Source organism: Diceros bicornis, chromosome 2 (assembly GCF_020826845.1).
Source record: "Diceros bicornis minor isolate mBicDic1 chromosome 2, mDicBic1.mat.cur, whole genome shotgun sequence".
Classification (NCBI taxonomy): domain Eukaryota; kingdom Metazoa; phylum Chordata; class Mammalia; order Perissodactyla; family Rhinocerotidae; genus Diceros; species Diceros bicornis.
In genome coordinates, this window is record NC_080741.1 from 58,353,195 (window position 1) to 58,379,020 (window position 25,826).

Here is a 25,826-nt window from a genome sequence, read left to right on the forward strand (position 1 = left end):
TGAAAGAGTTGATTTTTAAAAATTGATAGTCGCATTCTTAGGGATCTACATTTTGTTTAGATTACCCAAGTACAGTGTATATATATATACTTTTGGAGAGGATCGTGTATGTGCCCTTTTAAACCCTCAGATAAATGTGTGCTAAAGACAGTGATAACTGATGAGCCTGTTGGCTTTTGCTAGATCTAAAGCCAAACCCTGGTATTTAACAAAATAGATGCTACAAATGGATAGTGCTACTGTTTTTTATTGTGGGAAATTTCAAACATATTTAGAAATAGAGAATAGTGTAACCACTTGTGTGCCCATTGACCAACTTTAACTATTTATTCTCCCTCGTTCCTCCGATGGATTATTTTGAAGTAAATCACAGATATTTCATCCACTTTAGACTGTCTCTCTAAAAGATAATGACTCTTTTTTAAAAATACATACATATGTACTTTTAAATTTTAATGATCTATATGCCATAGTGCCATTATCACGTAGTGGTGCCTCTTGAATGCTTGATTATTTCACAACTTGGATTTCCAGCTTTGCAGTAGTGGTCTTATATATTTCTCATAGGCAGGGTTCCCCTGTTTGTAGAAAGAAGTGCATTATTAAGACAGACTATTTCTCCCAGGATTAATGACTTTTACTTTCAAATTAAGTTTTTAGTTTAAAAAAAGTAACATTACATAAGATTCTTAATTTTTAAAATTATTTTTTAAATTCATTTTGTGTGAACATATGGAGAACCATTTTTTCCAAAGGGCATCCTTCCTTTTCTCATGCAGATTTTAAATTGTGATGAAGGTGGCCAATTAAAAAAACAGCTTATCATTTGCTTTTGGAATTTAATACAAATAAAAGACTTTTTGAGGCTCTTTGAAACTGAACTTTAACCACAAAGCAAGGAACCAGAAGGTGGAATCAGGTAAGCAATATTCTATGTCAGAATAGTTATCCCCATTTTCTCTAGTGTAATGTCTTGATTCTTTTCTTTACAGCTCTAGTCTCATCTTTTGTAATATTTGCTTATTTATTAACTTTTTTGCCTGTCTAGGCTAAAACTGCAAGCTCCTTGAAGACAAGGTCTGTGACTCTTGTTCTCCACTGTATCCTTAGTACCTAGAATGGATTCTGGCATATAGTATATGCTCAGTAAATATTTGTTGAATGAATGACTGAATGAATGAATGAGTAGATGCGTTTAACACATCTAGCAACGACTTGGACAAATTTTACAATAGAATAATTAGGTTAAAATAGGATTCTTGTTTTGCAATTATCCCCAATGATTCCTCCACTGCTTGCATCTATAGGGAATCACTTAGTTATGAATTCATGTGGGGAGGGGGAGCAGCCTTTTGCATTTCACTTTGGAGAAACTGGCTTGAAATAGCATCCACATCAGGAAAAGAGCCAAAAAGCAGACACCATGGCCAGAGTAAACCATGAGCGAGTGCATCATCCTGGCTAGGGATAAGGCTCAACACTTAACCTGCCCAGACAGAAGAGAGACTGGCTTATGATTCTAAGACATTTAACTTAGCATAACACTTTTCTTTCGGTAGAAAACGTCACTGAAATATATTCCCACTTGTACTTTTGTGTCTACAAGTCATGTTTCAATGTAGCTGTTGTTTTAACTTATTTTCTACTAGTACAAATGAGGAAAAATGTCTCCTATCGCAGTTTCAAAATTATGTACAGCAGATTAGAAAAATACACTTCATTTATTTATTTTTTTTGCAGGGAAAGATTCGCCCTGAGCTAACATCTGTTGCCAATCTTCCTCTTTTTGTTTTTTTTTCTCCTCCCCAAAGCCCCAGTACATGGTTGTATATCCTAGGTTGTGAGTCCTCTGAGTTCTTCCATGTGAGCCTCTGCTACAGCATGTCAACTGACAGGCAGGTGGTGTGGTTCCGCAACTGGGAAGCGAACCCAGGCCACTGAAGCGGTGAGAGCACTGAACTTTAACCACCAGGCCATCAGGGCTGGCTCGAAAAATACACTTTAAAAGTGATATTTTGATGGTCTCTAAAGGAGCCAACAATGTATGATTATGTGGCTATAAGCAGTCAACCGAGTGATTTTAGATAACTGGAAAGAGTTCTCCAAGGTCATTTGTAATCTCACATTCCTAAATTGCTGTGCGTGAAAGAGCCACATTGCTGTACCTGTCACCTTTTTAGCAAGGTAATGTAATGGCGAGAGTCTGCAGCAATGTGTATGTAGCAGTTGCCTTCATCTCACTGTGTAGGTCATAAGACCATGTCCATTTATTCCATAAATGCAAAGTGTCTACTCTGTGATAGATCCTGGAGTTAGGAAGATGAAGACTCCATTCTTGTTCACCGTCAAGTGGCAGGAGATAGGGAAAAGAGAAAAGTGAATAGGATGAAGTGCATCAAGGTTTTACCAAATCTGTGGATGCTGTGGGTCAGTCATGACCCTTGTTTAGGTAAGTCTGCCCTCATTCAGTATCCAGATTAAATTCTTATAAAGATTAGAAACAAAGTAAAAAACAACAAAGCCCCTTATGTATTTTAGTGAAGATGAGGAATCAGGAGGACTGGCATGTTTCCTTGTGTTGCTAGTAAAACAGCTTTGAGCTGGATATGTCCACGTTTCCTGACTGGTGGTACAGCTGGGTCGGTTTTTCTCTGGAGCACCAGAGGGCCTAGTTTATCTTGAGACTACGTGAGCTGATCTGGAGTGGGAAGACTGCTGTAATTTTATGCCAGGATTTAAACATCAGTACACAGATCTAATCATTAGAAAAAGTAACACGCTGGAAGTAGCTTAACTACTAAGCAGTAAATGTATCATACCTCCTTTAGGTAAGTTCTTTATATTTCCTTGTCAAAAGGATACCCTCCTGGAGACAGGAATGACCAAAATGAACTGGCCTTCTATCTGACAACCATGTTAGGGGTAACCGGTTGTGTTGTAACTTGAGATAATCATGTTAAATTAAGCTGTGAGGTATAACAGGATGCGGAATGTTAAGAGCAAGTCTAACACCATGCCAAGTGTGAATGAAGGCCTGCGAGTTGCCAATTTGATGAGGTGTTAAGACACCTTTTCTGAAATTTGACCTAAGAGGTAAAAAGTAAGCTTCACCATCTGAATAACATATTTGCGTTATAGAACTTAAAATAATCTGTTGTGTACCTATAGACTGCCTTTGTTTTGATCATCTGTATCTGCTATTAAACATATTTCTTCCCTTCAGTTAGTATAGTCATTGACATTCATAACTTTTCCCAAAAAGTCTCATAGCAGAGAGTCTGGGACCCTGGCCCTAGACTGTTAGGATTTTGTGAGTCCTCCCCCTCTTCTGTTAATGACCTAGAGTTCTGGTTTTCTCTCCTAGGACAGCTAGGGATCTTTTCACCTTAACCCTTTTAATTGTCATTTGTATGTTTTCCTGGGCGACTGATGGCAGTGCAGGAGTCGTCTTTGTTCCTGGGATTGTGTCCCTCAGTGAAGAGGGAGGAGGTGTCTATAGCAGGCAGTCAGGTCTTAGAGAGACCACCCGCCCTAGATCCTATCACCTTTGAATACCCACTTTTATCAACACAAAACCGGGAGTTAAAAGGCTGAAAATAAGATGGTTAAATCCCCACAGTGATTTATCTTCTTATTTTTGTTACTTAAAAGCCAGTTTACCACCATGTGTGCATGCCCTTGGGTATGTCAAGCCCTGATTTAGAGCTTGGGCCTTCCTCCTAATTCCCTTTACCAAATTCTGAGCAATACATTTTGCTGATTACAGTCCAGACTCCGTTCCTGCCCGGCCACATCCTCGTTCCTGGTTTCTTTTTTGTGTTCTCAAAATATTTTAAACAGACATGCTATGCCAAGTGATTTCCAACCTAATGGGAATCAATTAAAATGGGAAAACATGGAGGTGTATTCACTGCGTGTTCTCTACTCTCTTACATCATTTATAATGTGTTCTGCTCAACTACCTGAGTATTGCTTGGTGACTCCTGAGCCCAATGGAACAGACGTTCATAGACATTTCCATCGTAACAGCCAAGTGCTGAATTTAAGGACTGATCAGTGAAGTCAAAAGCATCAGTTAACAAGATGGCATCCTTCCTGTGAGAGAAAACAAGTTTGTGAGTATTTTAGATTGCTCATATGAATCTAATTAATCTGGGATGGTAAATAACAACACCTAATTAGAGATTGCATCATTTTTCACTTTCAAACAACTCAGCTTTAATTTTTAAGTTTTTAATTATTTATTTATTTATTTATTTATTTATTGTGAGGAAGATCAGCCCTGAGATAACATCTGTGCTAATTCTCCTCTTTTTGCTGAGGAAGACCGGCTCTGAGCTAACATCTATTGCCAATTCTCCTCCCCCCCCCCCGCCCCCCAAAGCCCCAGTAGATAGTTGTATGTCATAGTTGCACATCCTTCTAGTTGCTGTATATGGGACACGGCCTCAGCATGGCCAGAGAAGCGGTGCGTCGGTGCACGCCCAGGATCTGAACCCAGGCCGCCAGCAGCGGAGCGCGCGCACTTAACCACTAAGCCACGGGGCTGGCCCTAAGTTTTTTATTGTTATTATTTTTTTTTGCTGAGAAAGATTTGCCCTGAGCTAACATCTGCTGCCAATCTTCCTCTTTTTTTTTGCTTGAGGAAGATGAGCCCTGAGCTGACATCTATGCCAGTCTTCCTCTCTTTTGTATGTGTTCACCACCACAGCATGGCTTGACGAGTGGTGTAGGTCCCTGCTCAGGATCTGAATCTGTGAACCCGGGCCACCAAAGTGGAGCGTGCGGAACTTTAACCAGTTGGCCACAGGGCTGGCCCCCTTAAGTTTTTATTTTTGATCAGTTTTATATGCACAGTAAAAACAGTCAAATAGTTCTTTCTTTAAGTCTTGTTACTTAAAATTAGCATATCCCTGTCTTTCACCTCCATTCCACTTCCCACCCCTCAGGCAATCAATTTCAGTCTTTTAGCTGATATTTTTGGTATGTACCTGAATGTCTCTAAATATCTTGTTTGTATTGCTACTTCTTGATTATTCAATTTTAGATATTATCTGTTGACTCTCCATTGCAAAAGATAAGGATTTATTTTTAGCACCCCTCTCCTCACCCCTACCTAGCATCCTCCCACCTCCAACCTATGCTTCCTCCTCTTGGCCTTCCAACATAGGTATAAGTTTGGCCAGACTAATATCCAGTGCTTATATTATTATGACTTTGTGTCCTGTTCACGGCTGAGCTGTATCCTCACATCTCTCTCTTTTTTTTTTTTTATTTTTGTGAGGAAGATCAGCCCTGAGCTAACATCCAATGCCAATCCTCCTCTTTTTGCTGAGGAAGACTGGTCCTGCGCTAACATCTGTGTCCATCTTCCTCCACTTTATATGGGACGCTGCCACAGCATGGCTTGACAAGCGGTGCGTTGGTGTGGGGCTGGGATCCGAACCCTGGGCTGCCAGCAGCGGAGCGTGCGCACTTAACCGCTACACCATAGGGCTGGCCCCACCGCACATCTCTCTGATCTACCTCTAGGCTCACTGTTTCTCTCTCGAACACTCCTGTCATAATTCTTAGTGATTTCACGGTCTTTGTGGATGTACCTCTAAAACTCGGCTTCTCAGTTCCTTGAATCTTCTCCTTTGACCTTGTTCTACAGCCTCCCTCAGTCACTCTCTGCCAAGGTCACACACCAAGCCTCGTCACCAACATCTGCAGCTTCTCCATAACCTCAGCCATGTTCCTTTCACCATCTCCTATCTTTCTAGCTCACTCCCTCTAGGATTCTGACTTCTGTAATTCTTTTTTTTCCCTTTCAAACAACATGTGTTTTATTTTCACCTACTGAATGGAATATTAGAAAAGAATCGTTCTCATGCTTCCGTTCTTTTTTTAGCAAAGGATGTGAAACACAATATGCAATTGTCTGTTGACACTCCTCCCTAACCCTCGTTTCACAGAGCATTTGAGTGACTGGGAGACTTACCTGTTTTAATCCTTCCTGGATGACCTTGCTGCATCGTCATGAGGCAGTTTTCGTATAGGGCTGTTTATAATTCTTTGACCCTACTGGCACCTACCACCTATTTAATGTCCCTCATCCCCCTTGTGGTCTCGCTTCCCTCCTTATCCAGCTGAAATTCCATAGTCCATTAGATTCACTCCCTCAAAAATGTATTCCGCTTTTCTTGCTTTGTCATACTTGTTTAGCAAAATCCAATTGCTCATTATCTCCAATTTTCCACCAACTTTGTGCCACCATCTTTGTAGCCTGTATATAGCTGGAAAAACCAATACTGACTGGTGTAATAAGGGTTCGTGCCCAGCAGTCGTATTACATTACTCTAATTCATTTACTCTTTCATTCTGTTAGATGATTATTTCCCACCTCCCCATCCCTTTTACCTGGATGACTTTGCGTCCTGTTTCACTGATAAAATAGAAGCAGTAACAGCATTTCCACAAGTTCCCACCAGTGCACTGATATGTACAGTGCTTTCTCTCTTCTTAGTATAGGACACTGTCCAGGCTGCCAGCTCAGGCCAGTCCCTCCTTGTCCACTAGATGCCTGCCCTTCTTGCCTACTGGAGAACAATGTTCCAGAAGTTCTCCTGTCCTTCCCCTACAACGTCAAAATTTCCCTTTCTACTGGATCATTTCCATCAATATACAAACTGGCTGTTGTTTCTCCCATCTTAAAAACATGGAGCTTTTGACTCTATTTCCTTCTGCATCATCTACCCCATGTCTTGCCTCCCCTTTATGACAGAACTCCTTGAAAGTGTTGTGCTTGTTTATGCTTGCTATTTCCAGTCTTCACCTGTTCTCTCCTGAATTGGATCCATTCAAGTTTTCACTCGCCCTACCCACTGAAATAGGTCTTGTCAAGATCAACTCCTCATCATTTTTGAAGAGCCCCAAGACTCAGTACTTGGGTCTCTTCTCTTCATACCCTCACTCCTTGTTATATCATCCTTTTTACGGCTTTAAATACCAACCATATGCCAATAACTTCCAAATTTATCTCCAGTCTCACTTACCTGCTTACTAACATCTGTACTTGGATTTCTAACAGGCTCTTCAAACTTAACATATTCAAAACCGAACTCTTGATCTTCTAGACCTTCTCCTGTCCATCCTGCCCAAACCTGGCCCTCCTGTAATCTTTCCCATTTACAGTAAATGGCAACTCTGTTCTGGCCAAAAACCTGAACTCCTCTCCGTCTCTTACACCCCATATCTAATCTGTCAGCAAATCCTGTTCCATCTTCAAAATACACCCAAACTTCGGTCACTTCCCACCACCTCCGGTGCCATCACCTTGGTCCAGTCCGCCTCCATTTCTCACCTGGATTATTGCAGAAGCCTCCTAACTGGTCTTGCTTTTCACTATGGTCCCCTCCCCTCTTACTATGGCAGCTGGAGTGATCCTTTAGAAATACACGTCCGATTACTTCAGATTGTGTCTGTCCTCTGATCAGAACCCTCCCATTCTCACCCGAAGTAAAAGCCAAAGTCTAAGCCTTTGCAATGATCTACACCCCCTCCCTTGCCCCTCCCAGTACACTCTTAACTCTCTGACCTCTGCTCTCAATCTCCATGTCAGTCACACCACTCCAGCCTCTGTGACCTCTCCTTGTTCTCTGGACATGCCAAGCACTCTCTGGCCTCCAACATTTGTACTTATTCCCTGCCTGGAATGTTCGTTTCCCAGCCAACCACGTGGCTTCTCTCACCTCCCTCCCTTCAGATCTTTCCTTGCTGGGAGGCCTTCTCTGACCTGTTTATAGCTACAGTCCCCCTTCCCTGCTGTCCATTTCTTCATAGCCTTTATTACCATTGTGTGTGTGTGTTTGTCTCTTCTCTAGTCCGTAAGCATTTGTGGCCTTTTCAATCTGAAACACGTATATTCATTTGAGGAATATTTTCTTGAATTATTTTGTTAAAGATTTGCTCCCTCAGGTTCCTCTGTCTTCTCTTTCTAGCCCTGTTTTTCAGATGATGGAGAGTTAGGATCAGTCCTCTTACTATTTTTATTTTTTCTCTCCTATTTTTTGTCTTTTTGCTTTCTTTCTGCAAGATTTTTGCAATTTTATCTTCTAGTCCTTCAACTGACTTTGTCATTTCCACTATCATTTTTTAATTTTATAGAGCCCACTTTTGTTCTCTGAATATTAGTTTTTTGTGTGTGTGAGGAAGATCAGCCCTGAGCTAACATCGTTGCCGATCCTCCTCTTTTTGCTGAGGAAGACTGGCCCTGGGCTAACATCTGTGCCCATCTTCCTCCACTTTATATGGATCGCCGCCACAGCATGGCTTGATGAGTTGTGCACAAGTCCGTGCCTGGAATCCGAACCCGGAAACCCAACCACTACGCCACTGGGCCGGCCCCTGAATATCACTTTTTTTTTTTTTTTTAATTGATGTTTTAATGGTTTCTAATATTGTGAAATTTTGGGTTGTACATTTTTGTTTGTCCATCACCATATATATGACTCCCTTCATCCCTTGTGCCCACCGCCCACCTCCACTGCCCCTGGTAACCACAGTCCAGTTTTCTCTGTCCATGTGTTGGTTTATATTCCACATATGAGTGAGATCATACAGTGTTTGTCTTTCTCTTTCTGGCTTTGAATATCACTTTTTAAGAAATGACACTCTTGTTTTGTGGTTGCAATATGTCCTTTTAACTCCTGAGGATGTCGCTGATCTTTTAACAAAGTTTCTTTTCCCTGCAGATTATTATGTGTCCTCGAGGCGCCTCCTTGCTTGTTCGGGTTCCGTCTCTTATGTCATGGCTTCCCTCAGGTGTCTGCTCATTCCTGAGTGTCTGATCACAGCTAAGAGTAGGGAATTAACTAGCTGATTAGAAGTCTGAGTGCTCGTCAATGTGGGGATCCCTGTGGGGGTGAATTGGGTGGACCAGTGGGGGACCCTGGCATCAGCGTCTTTAGCTCTCTCCACTTTGGGCTGGTCAGATTCTCCAGAGAAGGAGAATCTGAAGATGCAGGAAGATGTTATCATCTTCCTGCAGGGTACTAGCCTGGCTGCTGATTTTCTGGGATCCAGTGGAAAAAGTGGGCTGGGGGAGCAGGCTGTCAGCATTTGGCCTATAAGCACTAATTCAAGCCTCTGTTCTATAGAGTGGCCTCATCCTCACCTATGCCTGATATTCCCTAGGTCACAGACCCTCTGTTTACCCTTCTGCCAGGATGGGATCAAGGGAAGTCTTAAAACTACTCACAGAGGAGGAGGGGAACTGAGGATTCAACTCCTTTGGAAACAGCCTTTCTACCCATCCTGTCAGTCTTCCTTCAGCCCCATTGCCAGAGGCACAGAAGGCTGCTGGTTCTTGGGGTTCTGTTGTGTGACTTCGTTGCTTCTTGGCTTTTCCCACTTCTGGTTTAGGATTCAGTTTCCTCAGGTCTGCTAAGTCACTCTGTGTCCATCTACTTTCCAATTCTCATGTTTCCTCTCCTGCTCTCTTTTTCTTTGTGGGTTTATGCCTTTTTAAACATTTTAATCCATTTGCTGATGTTTTAGTAGGGTTTCAGGAGGAAACAAAAGTCAGTGCTTATGTTCAGTCTGCCATCTTTACCTGGAAGTCCTCCAACTGAGATTTTATGACCACTAAACGACTAAACACTGGGTCAGTTAATTACCGTTACCCAGAGAGCTGGTTCTTAGTGTCACTCAGAATAGTGTACCGTCCTCCATTTGCCATCTCAGAAATCTGAGGGCCATACTGGATAATCAAGGCAGGGAATTGTGACACAGAACTGTTAAAGCGTGGCATCTGTTACCTACCTGATTCCCCTGCCGTGGTAGAAGGTTACTTAGGAACCATACTGTGAGATATCAGTTTGTGGGTTTGATGTGAGCCTAAGTTATTTGTTTGTGTCACTGCTGTCTGTCTGGTCTTGAACTCTAAGTCTCTGGAGCCAAGGCAAGCGCTTAGAAATGCTGCTGCAGATAAAAAATCACGCTTAGGGGGTTAAGGTGATCTTTTGTGTTTAATCGTCACTGCCAATCAGAGCTAGAACACTATTGTCTTCATGTGCTTTTTTTTTTTTTTCCCCCAAAGCCCCAGTAGATAGTTGTATGTCATAGTTGCACAGCCTTCTAGTTGCTGTATGTGGGACGCGGCCTCAGCATGGCCGGAGAAGCGGTGTGTTGGTGCGCACCTGGGATCCGAACCCGGGCCGCCAGCAGCGGAGCGCACGCACTCAACCGCTAAGCCACGGGGCCGCTTTTAAGTGCCAAGCGTTTTAGAAAGTTAGATACACTTGGGCTTGAACTCTGCAATACTCAATTATGCTGTTAATAGTTTCTACCACTGCATTCTCTATATTAAGGAAAGATTAATACCTGGGGCATAATTGTATCAAATGTGTTTTTGACAGTTTTTGATGATTTCATTGAACAAACATTTACTGACCACCAACTGTCTGTTAGGTGCTTCTGTGTAATCACACGTGATATGTAACGTTGCATATTGGTAGAAATAGAATTCAGTCTAGTTTTTTAACCACTGTCATAAATATTTTGAAATATTTCAAATCTTTTTCCTTTTTATTTTCTTAGTCTTCCTGATAATGTGAACTATTGGAAGTTCTAGGGGAAAAGGCACACATGTGTCACTCCCTCCCCCACCCCATACAGCAGGCATCGTATTTTCTCAAAAAAAAGTTGTATTCTCAAATTAGCCCATTTTTCATCTTATGGACAATGGTGACTAATTTGTATGGTTTTAATTTCTGTTTCTTCCAGTACCCTGGTCAGGTTGGGTCTTTGGTTTTGAATGTTTTTACGGTGATCATTTGGATTATGTACAGTGACAGGATGAAAGCATCACATTAGTGTGCCATGACCCTAGACTGCACGGCATTAATGCTGCATTTAAAACTATTTGCATTGTTTTTACAAATCAGGATATGAATTACTAGTTTTTAAAAAATATTTCATCTTGAAGCTGAAGGAGGATTAAAGTAAGTTTAATCAACTTGATGAGTTTGCTTAAGCACATTCAAAAAAGACAAGGATATATTTGAAATAAACAATAGCTCAACCTTAACCTTAACATACAGCTTAAGAGCCCGTGCTCTGGGCTCAGACAGGCCCCAGATTGTACCCAGCTCCTCCTCCGGCTAATTGTGTGATCTTGGGCAGGTTACTTAAGTCCCCTAAACCTGCATTTCCTCCTCGGTAAAATGGGGAGATTAATAATATCCAGTTCCAAAGGCTGTAAGGATTAAATGAGATGATGTATATAAAAGCTTTTCACATAGTCCCTGGCACATATAAGTGCTTCTTAAATATTAGCTATGATTAAGACTCATTAATTTTATTCATATTCCTTAGATACTATTCCTATTTCCTTGACAATGTTGAACAGTTCAATTGAGGTAGGTGGATAATTTATTCTTAAGCATTTTTATTTCTAATTTTTTTCCATTTTTCCTTTCATTACTGCCTAATGCTTTATGTTGGTGTAATAACACAAGGGTGTAGACCTCTCCAGGGCTGTTGCTGCTTTTGCCCGACCCTATTGAGCAAGGTTTTGGAGTCTGAAATGAACAAAGGCTCTAGGGTTATTCTCTGAAGATCACCATGGTTTGGGGCCACCACTCACCTGACGAGGAGGAGCAGGTCCAGATAGGCCGTTCTCGCCATGTCTATTTGGGCCCCAGACAGGAAGCCATCGTGGAGAAAGTCACCCGCGTTAGTCAGGATGCCGTGTAGAGCATAGAGATCACAGAGGTGTTTGAGCGCCTGCTGAACTGCTGGTTCACTTTCTAGTTTCTCCAGAGCTTCTGTAAAACTCTTTACAGCGACATAGTAGCAGTGTGCCTACAAAGACACAAAGATGCATTAGCTGCTGATTTCTGATTTCTGCCTCCAGAAGTTGTCCGAAAGCATGGCAAGGCTGCTGGAGTAAGCTTGCCGCAGCCCTGTGTTTCCCAGCAGGCCGACCAGCAGCCGCCTTTTCTCCTAGCTCTCTGTGGTCTGACTGAGCCTTTTTGATGGTGTGTGTGCACACACGTGTGTTGGGGGCTGATGGGCTATGGACTTTGGCCCTTTTCCTCATTTTGCTTGGGGCAGTTTCAAGTAGGTTTGAAAGTAGAAAGAGTGCGGGAGTACTGGAGGCTGGCCTGGGGACTGTGGAGGAAAGCACCACTTTTCTCAAGAAAACAGCTATTCTTTGCCATGTTCAAGGCAGTGGTGTGTGAGTGTATGTGTGTGTGCACCTTGGGGTGAGAAAGTAGGGGTTCAAGATGTACATGAAATTTATCCCAACCAGAGTATAAACTCTTGAGGTAATCAGGGCTGTTATTAACTCCTGCAACAGTTGGGTTCTGTCAGTGGTTAAAATAACCAGTTGGTAGGTGACCACTGCCTTCAACCTGGTGAGAGCAGGTTCCCTCTGCCAGCCAGGTTCCTTCCCTGGGACTCCCTCCTCCCGACAGCCCAGCAACTAAGGCATTAATGGCCGACCCAGCAGGAGGCCTTCAGGACCCTGCTTCCCTTAGGCCTGAAGTCCTTTCTTTCTTTTTTTTTTTTTTTTGAGGAAGATTAGCCCTGAGCTAACATCTGTTGCCAATCCTCCTCTTTTTTGCTGAGGAAGATGGGCCCTGGGCTAACATTCGTGCCCATCTTCCTCTACTTTATATGGGATGCCACCACAGCATGGCTTGATAAGCAGTGCATTGGTCTGCACCAGGGATCTGAACCCACAAACCCCAGGCCACTGAAGCGGAGCCGGCGAACTTAACCGCTATACCACCTGGCCAGCCCCCTGAAGTCCTTTCTGATTGGTCAGTGCCCCTGCCCTACTGGTTGTTAAGTGTTTTGAATATTCCCCCTCTCCCTAAGACAAACACACATAATTATTTTTATTAGATAGGATCTATGATTTCCATGGCTGGGGGGTTGGTGGCAGGGGTTGGGGGAGGAAAACAGGTCTCCAATTTTCACCTGCATACAGATTACCTTGGGATCTTGTCAAAACGCAGATTCCGGGATAAGGGAATCTTTGCATTCTAACAAGCTCTCCAGTGATGCCCATGCTGCTGGTAGTGACTTTAAGTGGCAAGGCTTAGAGTGTCTTGAGGATTCAAAGGAGTTTACCCAGGGGAACAAGGAATGGGGGAAAGGTCATTCCTGGCAGAGGGAACTTCATGTGCACAGGGCTGTACTTGCAGGAGGCTGCAGGCAGTTTAATGAGGCTGGAGCACTGGAGTATAACGAGGTGGTAATGGCACCCAGGTAATGAAGGGCTGTGAATGACAGGTTGGGATTTTATTCTCTAGGGTCAGGGAACCACTAAAGTCTTCAACAAGCCAGTGACCTGATCAGGTTTCTCACTTGCAAAGAATCTGCCTTTCCCAGGGAGGCCTCGTGTGGGTGCTGACAACACCACTCTGCCGCCAGACCTGGTGTGCTCACAGCCATTCTGATGGGTGAGGAAGAGGAGCAGCTGCTCTCCGCTGCCCCCTCCGTGTCCAACGGTCCTTGGTGCTCACTGGAGACTCGCACTTTCTGCAGCTAGGCTCTGCTTCCCTGTTCTAACCCCAGGGCCGTATCCTTAAATTCTCAGGGCCCTGGGTTGAGGAGTGGAGTGATGAAGAGCTGCTGGAGGGCCTGGGCCACTGTCTTGGAAAGCAGGATGAGGACCAGAAAGAGAAGGTGGCCTCCATGCTTCAGAGAGAGGCTGAGCCAAACCTCGGCACCATGCTTTGAACACAGTGAACTTTATTTACTTTTGTGTGTCTGGGTTTAAATCTTGCCTCCTGCGTAATTTGGGGGTGGGAGTGGAATGTAAAGCACTTATATGCTAGGTGCCTCTCTAAATTTTACATGTATTAACTCATTTAATCTTCATAATAATCGTATAAGGTAGGTACTATTATTAGCTCCATTTTGCAGATGAGGAGACTGAGGCATGGAGAGATGAAGGTTTTTTGCCCAAGGTCCCTTGGCTGGTAGGTGGTAGCAAGGAGATCCAAGCCAGAGCATTCCGCCTCCCAGCCAGTTGAGTCTATACTCCTAACTGCTACCCTGCATTGCCAAAGGCACCAGAGACTGAGGCTGCGTTATAATGAGTACCAGCGTTTGCTCCAGTGGTCCTAGGGACTGACGTCTCTCCTGGGCAGGGTCTGAGATTATAGGACCAGAGCCCAAAGGGCTCTTCCATGCCCTTTTGTTTTAAAGACAGGAAGTTAAAGCCCAGAGAAGGAAGGACTGCCTGAGTTCGCACGGCAGGTCATGCACAGAGCTGGGCCCAGAACTAAGGCCACGGCTTGCTGCTGCTTGTCCACCCCTCTGCCACTGTTCCCTGCCCCCTTGTGTGGCCGTCACTCTCTACTTGCACATTTATGGTTTCCGGATGGGACCTGGTTGTGTGCTTGAGGTTTCTGTAGAGGAGACGGCCTCCCAAAGCACAAAGCCCAGGAAGTGCACACTTGCCTGCCCTTGACTTTGGAGACTCAGCTTGGGCACCGCCTCCCCAGGAAGCTGCAGGGACTTATTCTTCTCCCCCAGGCTGGCTGAGCTTCCCGCCCTGGCCTTCCCCAGAGCCTGGGGCTCACCTCCCTCACGCATGCACAGTGGCTTCCTGAGGGCACGGCTTGCGTCCGTCCGTGGGGGAAAGGAAAGCAAAGCGTCTTAGCTCACTTATTTCCTACCTCTGGGACTTAACTCCACTGAGTTCTACTTCCTCACCCTTGTAATGGAGATTATGCTGCTCTCCCTCCCAGGGTTGTGTGTATTAAATGGAGTAACCTTGGCAAGCAGTGTCTGGTCCGTTTGAAGGCAGGACATAGGTGTGGAAAATGGGTGGATAATGGGCGGCTGTGGTTCCTTTTTTTTGGTAGTCTGGTGAGAGCACAGCCTTGGCTCACCCTCCTCTGTACTGAAAGGACATTTAGCAGAGCAGGCAATGCTCCTGCGGTGGACTGAGCAGAACCGATGGTGGCGGGTGTGATGGAGGTGGTGGGTCACCAGGTGGCACTCAAGCCCAGCCTGCCCCACCAGGGCCACTGCAAAACACTCCTTCAGGGCTCTCCTGTGCTAAGGCTGCCATTTTCAGGGCCTGATGCCTGAGGATTGAAGTGATCCTGTTGATTTTCCAGCTGTGGGTGGGGCCAGAGTCCCAGCTGCCTAAGCTTGAGCTCAGGAGTCATATTTACCTCTGCCACCCCATTACTCTCTGAAGCTTGTCCGTTTCTTCTACCCCCTTAATATCTCTGCATCTACCCGCTTCTTTCCATGCCCTCTGCCGAGGTCATGGTCAGGACCACCCTCAACCCTCACCCAGACTACTGCTGCCTGCTCCTAACTGGCCTCTAGCATGCAGTCCGTTCTTCCTCCTGCAGCCTCCATGATCCAGGATGAAACAGATCACTTCACTTCTCTGATACAAACCCTGCAAAGGCTTCCCATTGCCATGAACTTTTCACGGGCCTGTCTCTTCTCCTCCCCTCCCTTCCTTCCTCTCCTTATTTCCGTCTTCCTCTGTGAGGTCCTCCTTGGGAGAATTTGCATTTCCAAGCACTGTGCCTTTTCTTGCCGCTTCCTTTTGCACCGGTTGTTTCGTTTGCCGAGAAACCTTTCTCTCCAAAGCCATAGCCTCCACCCTTTGCCTGGCTAATTTCAGCGCATCCTTGAAGTCTTGGCCTATATGCCACTTCTGGGAAGCCTTTCTGACTCCTTGGGGTGGGTGGCGATGCACCTGCTCTGGGATCCCATGGCAGCCCCCGTTTCCCCCTCCCAGGGCTTCCTTGATTGTAGCTGTGTATGGGCACTGTGGAGCCCCCAGTACGCAGCCCTATGCCTGGTGTTGAGTGGGTGCTCAAATATTTGCTGACTGACTGTACATTATGCACAAACACAGAGCAGTGGAAATTGAATGCGACATCTAAGGATTGCCTGTGGGCTACGGGGAGACTTGACCTGCTTTTCTTTCTGGGAGGAAATATTTGAACAACCTGAAGTAAATCCAATAACACTGCCTCATTACGTTTTTCCCTAAGAGCTGCCAGCAAGATTGCTTTGGAGTTAAGTCCTTTAATTAAAATACCCTGGACTAAAGCCTTGGGAGTGAAACGAAGGCAGCTGCTGAGCAGGGCTGGGGACTAAGGGCAGAGCTCGAATGTTCCCGGCAGGGCAGCCTGCTGGGGACACAAAACGGGCCCTTTTGGCTTCAGCTGACCGGCAGCTCACCTTAGCAGCCTGGAGGTGGATGACAGTGGTCCTGTTCCAGGCCTCGTGCTCGTCAGCCCCGGATCGCATCAGAATCTGTATGTGTTGCACTGAGTCGTTTGTGAGCCTGAAGGCCAAAGAGAAAAGGGTCAGCTTCTTGGCTGAGAGGGAAAGAGACTGATGGAGTTTGGTCCCAGGCTGCCTGGGGTCCCTCAGAAGTAGAAGTAATTCCCGTTTATTGACCACTTATATGTTACAAGGAAATGCTTGATATACATTCTCTCTTTAACCCTTTTAAGGACAGGCATTTCCAATTTAAAATGGGAAAACCTGAGTCCCAGATAGGTTAACCAACTGGTTAATGAAGGCACCTTAAAAAAGAAAAGCAAACCAATTCTTGTCCTCTAAACCACTCAATTGGTCATTTGCCATTTAGTTAACCTTTATTCTTTTAGTTTCTATTCCCTGCCCATCCACTCATGACCCTTGGAATTTGTGTGCAAAGCAAACTGTTTATTAAGCAGTATTTATTTTGCTTTGTCAGGGAATAGATAAGCAGATGTCACATTGAGTTCCAAGCGAAAAGCAATATCATGGCATTTTAATTACCTTGAACAGCCTTATTTTGCCTTCCCGCCTCCCCCCAACTAAAATGTTAGCTCTGTGAGGCCTGGGTGTTTTATCAGACAGGTTTGTTGATAGATCCCTAGTACCTAGAACGTAGCCTGGCTTACTGTAGGCTGTTAATAAGTATTTATGACTCCATAAATGAATGTCCCAAGTTGCTTGTGATCTTGAAATAACTATTAACTATCCCTGGGACCACAAGTTGGGATATAAGACCTCTTGTTATATACTGAAAATATTTTTTCTGGGTTGTTTTTGGTGTTTCAGTTGGGGAGGGTTCAGAAGGTTTCCTTTTTAGGTAGTTAAAGCTCTCCATCTTTTCCGTGATGGTGTCTGGGTTTGGCCAGGACCTCTCTATTCCCAGCCCCTGGCACATTTGGATGTTCTTGATACACAGTGGGTGCCTGACGATATTTGTTGAATGACAGACTGGATGAGTCCTTGGTCTTATCCTTGTTCCCTGGAGCCTACTAAACCCCAAATAAACTAATTCTATCCCTTGATATAGTCATATTTTTGAAATTATTTTAGATTGTGGACTATTTCAAACCTAGAGTATGGCTTTATTTATTGGTATTTACATACTGATACGTTCATAGTATTTACGTATGGGTACATTCTTTGTATTGCAAATCACAATAAGAACCTAAAGATATTAAAAATTCCTTGCACTGGCCACAGAGGTGATGTCCTTCTACTAGCTTGACCAGAATGGGGACGTGATGGTGGTCCATGGCTGATGGGTGTGACTTCCCCTTCTCTCTGCCCATGGTGGCAGAAGTGAGAGGACTGAGGAGGTTGGGGAAGGGGGTAGTTTTGGGAAGAGTATCCACAAATGGCCATCCAGCCAATCCCAAACGCCCTAGCGGGGGAAGGAGCCTGCCCCCAGGTGGGACGGCTGATTTCTCAGCTCTGGCTCACCTGGCTGCCACATGTGCCCAGGCCTTGGTGTAGAGCTCTGGGTGGAGGAAGTCAGCTGCCCTCTGGGCCGGACACTTGGCCAGGTAGGGTGCGGTCAGGTATGCAACAGACTGAGGGAGAGACCTCTGCGATGTGGGGCCTGAGGATGCCTGAGCCTGCTGGTAGCTCTTCACCAAAAACCTGGGGGTGGGGGTGGAGGCAGGGGAGAGGGTGAGGAGCCCTGCGGGACAGCCCAGTACCCCTCCCCCAGAGACATGCGCTCTTATGCTCCCTGTGGGAGAACCAGGGCCACCCAGTTTCTCGCCCCGGTCCCCCGCCCCCCAGCCAGCCCGCTATGGGGCCCTCAGAAAAGTGCCTCCTGAGACTGTCATTTCTCTCACAATAAACGGGGCTGAAGCTGCTGGGGCGGAAGCTGGCAGACACTCTCAGATCCTGAACATAAACCCTTTGATATGTGATCAGTCTTTTCTGTTGGTTAGGATCTTGTGATTTAGGGATATATGATGGGTTGTACAGTGACTATGGAAATTAAAATGCTCTTAGCTGGAAAAAAAAAAAAAAAAGGATAGATGCAAGAATGCTAAGATGATTGGGAGGATTATGGGTGACCCTGAGCTTCCTCCTTGTGATGATCCGGTGGTTAGAGGCTCTGGGCTCAGACAGCTGCGGATTCCCATGTGGCTCCGCTGAGACCCGTGTGATGCTCTAGAAGTTACTTCACCTCCCTCAGCCTCAGTCTCTCCACCTCTAGATGGAGATGATAATGCTCACCTGATAGGTGGTTTGTGAAAACTGAATAAGATTTGTCAAGTGCTTGGCACAGTGTGTCTAATACATGATATTGTATTCCCTTTGTCATTTGAAAAAAACCCCAATGTTATATATTAAAAAAAATTCTAAGAAATGTTATATAGCATATTTGCCAGTAAACCTTTCCTCCCTGCGTGGAGAAATCACCGGAGAATAGGTAATGTGAAAGGCCTCGTCAGCCACAGTACCCCACAGACATAGGAGAGATGAAAAGACACCGCCTGGTGGGAGGAGGCCGGCTCAGCCGTTCCTTCCTGCCTCCCAGGTTGCAGCCTCCCCTGTGCTGGCCCTGCGCTAAGCCTGTGGACACGGTGGTGAGCAAGGCAGGTAAGACTCCCTGCCCTCAAGGAGCTCACACAAACAAAGATGCCTGCAGATTGTGCTAACTGCTCTGAAGGAAACAGGACGGTGCTGAGAGGGAGGATCAGGGTGGCGTTACTCTAGATGGAGTGGTCAGGGAGGGCATCTGAAGGAGGCGTCATTTTAGCTGGGGCCTGAGGGATGAGCAGGAGCCAGCGGAACAACAATAAATTGGGGGTAGAGAGTGTTAGGGGGAGGGAAGTGAGTGCGAAGGCCCCATGGTAGGGAAGTAACAGTCTGTGGTTGGTTGGAGGTTGTGAGAGCGGGATGGAGAGGATAGGGACCACAGTGTGGAGGGTGGCATTTTCCTATGAGCAGTGGGAAGCCACTGAAGAATTTTAAGCAGGGGGAAGGTGTGATCTTCCCTAGGCTTCGAGAAGATCCCCCTGGCTGCCTCTGGAGAAGGACTGAAGTGGGGCAGGGCGGAGGCGGGAGAGCAGGGAGGAGACAGACGCCATTGTGCAGGGGAGGCCATAGCAGCCTGGCGGGGAGCTGCAGCGTATCTGGGGAGAAGTGAATGGACTGGGGACGGGTTGTGGGAGCTGGGCAGTCCCTGAACAGCGCTCCCCAAAGTCGGCTCCCTCTGTGGGCATCAGACAGATGCTTCGACCCCAGCAGAAGCCCCCAGGGTTTCCCAGGGGCCAGGCAGAGACCTGGGCCAGCCTTGGCCTTACCTGGCCACCTGCAGGTAGAGCACGGTGTTCTCACCCTCGAAGGTGCAGGAGGCTGTCACTTTGGTGACCAGAGATGGCAGGCCGCTCAGCTTTGAGTAGCCGTGTCCGCCACAGGCCCTGCGGCACAGCTCAGCCCCGTGGGTGCAGAAGTCCGACACCATGGCCTTCGTACCTGCACCCAGTGCGTGAAGCTGCAAGAACAGGAAGGGGGTCAGGCAGTGGAAGGGGGCCCTCCAGTAACAACCATGCACTCATTGAGCACCTACTGTATGCTGAGTACAACTCTGTGAGGTCGGAATTGTTTCCTCAGCTCACGGCTTTATGAATGAGAAGGCTGCGACTCAGAGAGGTTATGTGACTTGCCCAAGGTCACACAATGACGCCATGTAGCTGTAGGAGCAGTAAGGACAAAGGAAAACTGTCCAGGCCACTGTCTCCAGGATCTCGGGAAGAAGATGCTTCCTGGATGGGGCTCACTGTTATCCAGGAGTTATGGATTTTGCTGGCAAGCAGAGGTTTTGGAGAGCTGGCCTGTGAGGATGGAGGTCCACCGTCAACCCACTGTCTGGGGTTGTAGAAGGGGCTGCCAGGCAGCAGACCTGGTTTGAGTTTTTGATTCTTGAAACCTCTTCAGACTTGCAAGTCGTTGGGAGGAGGGTCGTGTCCCTTAACCTCCCTGTACTTCACTTTCCTCATCTGTAAAATGGGGATCTGAGTGGTGGCTGCTGTACAGTTCAAGGGCTAACGCAGCAATGCTTATAAAGCACAGGGCCCGGACAGACGGACTCTTAGTGTATACGTGAGCCCACAGTCCTTGATCTGAGACCCTTGGGGCCAGATGCGTTTTAGAATCAGATTATTTTTTGGATTACAGAAAGGTGAAGTAGGACATTTACAGTAGATCATATATAATACCCCTAGAGGAGGCTGGGGCAGCCTTGGTGATCAAACACATTAATGTTTCTGCTGCAAAATGTACTCTCACTCAGTGGGATAAATCAGGTCAGTTCAGGTCAAACTGTGCCACCAAGTGAGTTCTAAATGCCTTTTGGTTTCCAGAGCTTTCCAGGTTTCAAATGCACATCAGGCATTGTGCACCTGTGTTCTATATATCATGTGTGATTATCTCCTCTAACGTTTTTGGAGCTTTTTGGAGGCCAAATGGGGGTGGATTTATATGTCGGGGTACAGCTCGCCCTGGGTGCCCTGGGATATTGGAGGGCTGGGGAGGGGAAGTGACGGGACCCATGGGAGTAGGACTGGGGCTGCTCCTCAGGGAGGACACCTTCAGCCACGCTCCCAGCTCCCGCCCCCAGCAGAGAGCAGAGACCTCAGGCAGGAGGCTGAAGTCTCTGTCCAGAATGGCGTCGTGAGAGCGATGGAAGAATTCCAAGAGGCTTCTCGCCAGAAAATGGAAGGCATAGGCCGTGGCCAGCTGAGGAAGGAGTTTCTGCTGCTGCGTCTGGTGGTCCAGGATTTTTGCCTCTGGCTCGCTGAGGGGAAGAAAAGCAGGTTTAGAAGATGGCTACAAGCCACATCCACCTTCCCATGTCCCTAGTGCCATAAAAGCCCTAAAACCTGAGTTTTTATATCCTATTACAAAACTTGACCTGAACTGACATGAGGCTTATAATAATCTTGTAAAAATCCCATCTCACATGAATATCCACTCATATCACTGCAGAAATATTGACATGTTTGCTTATGGGTGCTGCCCCTGTGGGAGAGGTTTATATAATTACAGCATATGCACCATGTTATCCAGCTGAAATCTGGAAAGTTCTGAATTCCAACACATCTAGTCCCAAGGATTTTGGGTGAGGGGGTGTGGCCCTATACCCCTGATGATTTGAACCTTGACCTTTCGCTGCCCTGGTGCACTTGCTGTGTGCTGGGAAATATGTTGAGCCTAATCAATAACTCTGAGGATGTGAACGTGGGTCTGATGGAATCCCAAGGTAGATACTGCGTCTGCCTTGTCTGCGGCTGTGTGCTCAGTGCCTGAGACCATGTCCAGCATATAGGGGCCCATGGTAACTATTTGTGGATGGAAAGAAGGTGTGAATGTGAGAACCCTCCCATGGCTGATGGGGAGAAACCTGGTTCTCTTCTTTGGGCCAGCAGCCCCTCACCTGGACACAGGCTATTATAACCATCTTTGGGACCCTTCTGCCATCCAGAAAACTGGGCTCCAGACAAGACATCATCGGCAGTACCTTCTTCCCAGTGCCTGTGTCCTCTGGAGGAGACTTAGCCTGGGATTCTGAAGCTCAGGCCAGCCACGGGTGCCGTGGGTTTGCCAGAGGAAAGGACCCTGGGCTAAGGGACTGACATGCTTTATTGCATTTCATCCTCAACACCACCCTGCAAGACTGCTCCTCTCGTGCCTATTTTGTCGATGAGGAAGCTAAGGGACAAAGAGGCTTGTGGCCAGCCTAAGCTCCCATGGCTAGCAAGTGGCCGAGCTGAGTGTGGCACCCAGGTCTGCCTGGCATCCGACCCTCAGTCCATTTGCATTAGAGTCCTGGATCCTTGAGCCCACGGCGTGAAACACCACCAGGCTCTGGGACTGGATGTTCTCAAGTTCCAGTCCTGGTGACCTCACTCTTCACTTTACAAGTAAGAAAACTGAGGCCCAGAGAGGGCAAAGGACGTGACCAGGGTCACTTAGCAGAATTGGGACAAGGACTGCCAGGTTGAAGCCCGTCCCTCAGCACACGAGTTCAGCCAGTTGTGCTGTGTCCAGCTCTGCCCTCTCTCCCCGTGCCCGCACTACGGCACCACGCGTCCAGGCTCCACTTTGCTGCATCCTGAGTGTGTCCACTGGGACATATTGATTCTAAAGAATTATTGGTTGTTTATCTGAAATTCAAATTTAACTGGCAGTCTTGAATTTTTATTTGCTGAATCTAGCAACCATATGCGTGTGCGCGTCTGCGTGTGTGCGTCTACGCTTACACACGTTAAAACAGAGTACAGTTAGCCCTTGGGGTTCGGTGCCATGGAGTGGAGGGAGTGTTGGCCGGACACAGCCACGTACAACAAAATGGATCCAGACTTGGACATACCACAGTCGGCTGCTGACAGTCACAGCCAGACAGAACCAGCTTCAGCCATATGTGGTCTGATGTGACAGCTGGGCTTTGCCAGGCACAATCACTCACACCCTGACGGAACAAACTCAGGAGCCATGGTCACCTGCTGCTTGGCAACTGGCTGACCCAGCCGCACTCAGCCAGTACCGGCCCCAGCTGGACTTGGACAGACAGACTGAGGTCTGGTGGTACAGGGCCAAAGACGCACAATCGCAGAGCCCGATGAGGCTGGACACTGACAGATGCAGGTTGGGCCAAGTGGTCAGCTGGGATTAGAGGGAGCCAGAGAGAGACCCTACAGATGTGGCCAGATGGGCCAGGTCTGGGCAGACGTGTGAGGCAGGTAATGCATGCTCCCAGCACCCTGCTCTGGCAGAGGGGGTGGTGTCAGGGGGCAGGCACTGTGGGACTGAGAGGTAACCCTGTCTGCAGTGGTTGGCCTCTGGGTGCCACTTGCCTGGGCCGGAGCCGGGATTGGCGGCGTATGACAGAGTAGCGAATGGCGATGACGCAAGCCTTCTGCAGCGTGCAGATGACGTCCGATAGCATCTCCACCCGCATCACCACCATGGAAAGATAGTTGCTCTGTGCTGTTCCGAGCTTGATGTAGGTGCCATCGGGCAAGACCTGGAGGACCAAGGACAGGTGCTAGGTCTGAGCCAAGGCTCCCTAGCCTGCCCCACACCCAGAACTGTGGCCTCCACGCCCCGCAGGCACCGGAGTTCTCAAACTGCTCACCCAGAGCAGACACAGCCGGCCAACAGCCAGAATGCACTTGAATGGCCACACTGATGGTTAAAATGGAAACATATCTGTGCTTGTGGCTAAAGTGCCACTGCCCCAAGTACCCTGGTTCACAGCTCCTCTCCTGGGACACCCTAGACCTCCCTACAGTCCACAGCTAAAGGTAATGCCTGGCAAAATGGGGACCTCTGGAACTTTCTCCAGTACCCAGCTGGTGTCTGTTCAGTGATTGGTTGTGTCCAGGCCTCACAGGTAAATATGCATGTCACCCTCAGCCTCATCCCTCTTCTTCTCAGATCACCTTGCCACCCTACCCCATGATTGCTCTGCCACTCCATGAGGTGAGACTTTACCCATGAGAAGTCTGAGGCTCAGAAAGGCCAAGTGACTTGCCCGAGATCACACAGCTGCTACAATGGGGTTTTACCCAGGTCTGTGGGAGACTCTATGGGGTGGGAGGTGCCCCAAACTCAGCTGTGCGGAGGAGGACCCAGAGCCAGCAGCAGCCTGCAGGGGGCCACTGTCCCCTCTCCAGGCATTGCAGGCCTGCAGCCTCCTGAGGCCCCCACCTGTGCAAAGCGACTCAGCATGTTCTCCCTGGGGACCCGCACGTGGTCTAGTCGCAGGAAGCCGTTATCTATGTGGTTGAGGTCCATCTTGGGCCCAATGTTTCCAACAGTGATTCCTAGAAGGAGATGGAGACAGGAATGTCTGTCAGTCGAGCGCTGGCTGTGTGCCAGGTACCTCACACATATTCCAGCTCATCTCAGCCTCACAGAAGCCTGTGACATTGAGGTTATTACACCTGTTTTGCAGGTGACCAAGCTGAGGTCAGATGGGTGCTGAATCTTGCTCGCCCAGCCAGTTAGCACCAGGTCTGTCCGACTGGACCCTTCCCTGCCCAAGGGAGACATGTTCCAGCTTCTCCCATGGACTTCTGGGGCCCGGGACAGGGAGGCCTGGCAAGGTTTCCTCCTGGTGGGGGCCTGGAGGGAGCAGCAAGGGCTTACCTGGCAGTGGGCTGTGGTCCTGGAGGCTCCGGATGGGCACAATAAAGGCATGCATGCCCTGCCGGGCTCCCGAGCAGATCAGCTGGGCCTGGACCAGGGCATGGGTAGCTGACTGTCCCACTGAGGGCAGAGAGATGAGAGGCTCAGTGTGATCCCTGGGCATGAGGCCCTGGTGTACAGAGCAGATGTGCTAACCCTCTCCATCAGGAGCCTGGATGTGGGCCCAGTCTGTAATGGGTTAGGAGAACCAATGTGGTGGTGTGGGGAAGGGCAGGACTCTCTGTGAGGCCAGGATGGGTGTGTGTTTGATCTGCCTCAGAGGATGTGGTGGGGGGAGGATCACAAGGAGCTTGGAGGGCGAGGGGCGTTTTCCAGGGGAGCCACACAGGGAAGAGCGTGCAAGGCAGAGGGAACAGTGTGCTCAGAAGCCTGAGGACTGCATGGGCTTGGTGGGGCCAGGCAGTGGAGAAAGTAGCATTCAGGGCAGCAAAGGGATACTTGTTCAGGATACCCCTTGATCACAGGGCCTTGACTTATCCTTGGAAATGACTGGAACCATTCAAAGAACGTTAGTGTGAGCGTCTGGCTCTAGAATGCACTGGGTTGGAGGGATTTATGGAGAGCCATTTGGTGGCTGGAGGTACAGGGGGTTTGGTCTAAATGTCAAGTATGTGTGGCAGCTGCCCTACAATTACACAGGCAGGACCCCCATGGGGTAGGGAGGCTCAAGGAGGCTAATGGAGATCTTGAGGTCACCAAAGCCCTCCAAGCCCTCTGGGTGCTCCCTCTTCCAAAAGCAAAGCTCGACAAAGGCTATGGATTTTAATGAAAATAGCCTAAATGGAAGAATCTGGGAAAGCTTGGCATCTTTTAAAATTTGGTTCTACTACAGTCTTCTGACTGAAGTGTGTGCCCTTGAGGCATTTTCTTTGGAATCAAGGAGACAGGATCTCTATGTCAGAGCTGCTGGGGTGTGTATGTCAGGACCTATGGCGAGAACACTGGTCCCAGTCGCAGGGAGATGTGTGCATTGCTCCCCCACCCCAGCTGATGGCACGTTTGGGGCCTCAAAAAGTTACTGATCACAGAGAGGGGGGAACCGACCCAAAAAGCCAAACAAATCCAGCAGGGACTTGCCAAAGGCAGTGCGGAGTGGGCAAGCTTTTTTTTTTTCTGTCCTTGAAAACCTACTAATGAATCACTCTGCCATCAAGCTAATAATAATGAATACAGATAATTACGGTTTATCAAAATCCATGTAGTGCCAGACCCTGTGCTGGTGCTTTCCAGTTCTTCCAGGGTAGGTCTGATGAGTCCCATTTTCCAGAGAAGGAAACTGAGGCTCAGAAAGCAGAGTGCTGTGTTCAAGGTTTCTGGAGGGAGCAGAG

At 47.4% G+C, this 25,826-nt stretch overlaps 1 protein-coding gene across 1 annotated transcript in view; it reads right to left on the minus strand.

The window, feature by feature from the left end:
* Window positions 1–238: 238 nt before the first annotated feature.
* Window positions 239–25,826, minus strand: part of ACOX2 (acyl-CoA oxidase 2) — a 31,316-nt gene continuing 5,728 nt past the window's right edge. Inside the window, exons 6-15 of the mRNA XM_058562085.1 lie at window positions 24,439–24,558; window positions 23,998–24,113; window positions 23,142–23,311; window positions 20,920–21,082; window positions 19,590–19,780; window positions 17,746–17,925; window positions 16,219–16,324; window positions 11,630–11,847; window positions 3,963–4,095; window positions 239–578 (exon numbers count right to left, since the gene is read on the minus strand). Of these exons, the coding sequence (XP_058418068.1) occupies window positions 516–578; window positions 3,963–4,095; window positions 11,630–11,847; window positions 16,219–16,324; window positions 17,746–17,925; window positions 19,590–19,780; window positions 20,920–21,082; window positions 23,142–23,311; window positions 23,998–24,113; window positions 24,439–24,558 (1,460 nt within the window). The 3' untranslated portion in view covers window positions 239–515. The remainder of the gene's footprint in view (window positions 579–3,962; window positions 4,096–11,629; window positions 11,848–16,218; window positions 16,325–17,745; window positions 17,926–19,589; window positions 19,781–20,919; window positions 21,083–23,141; window positions 23,312–23,997; window positions 24,114–24,438; window positions 24,559–25,826) is intronic.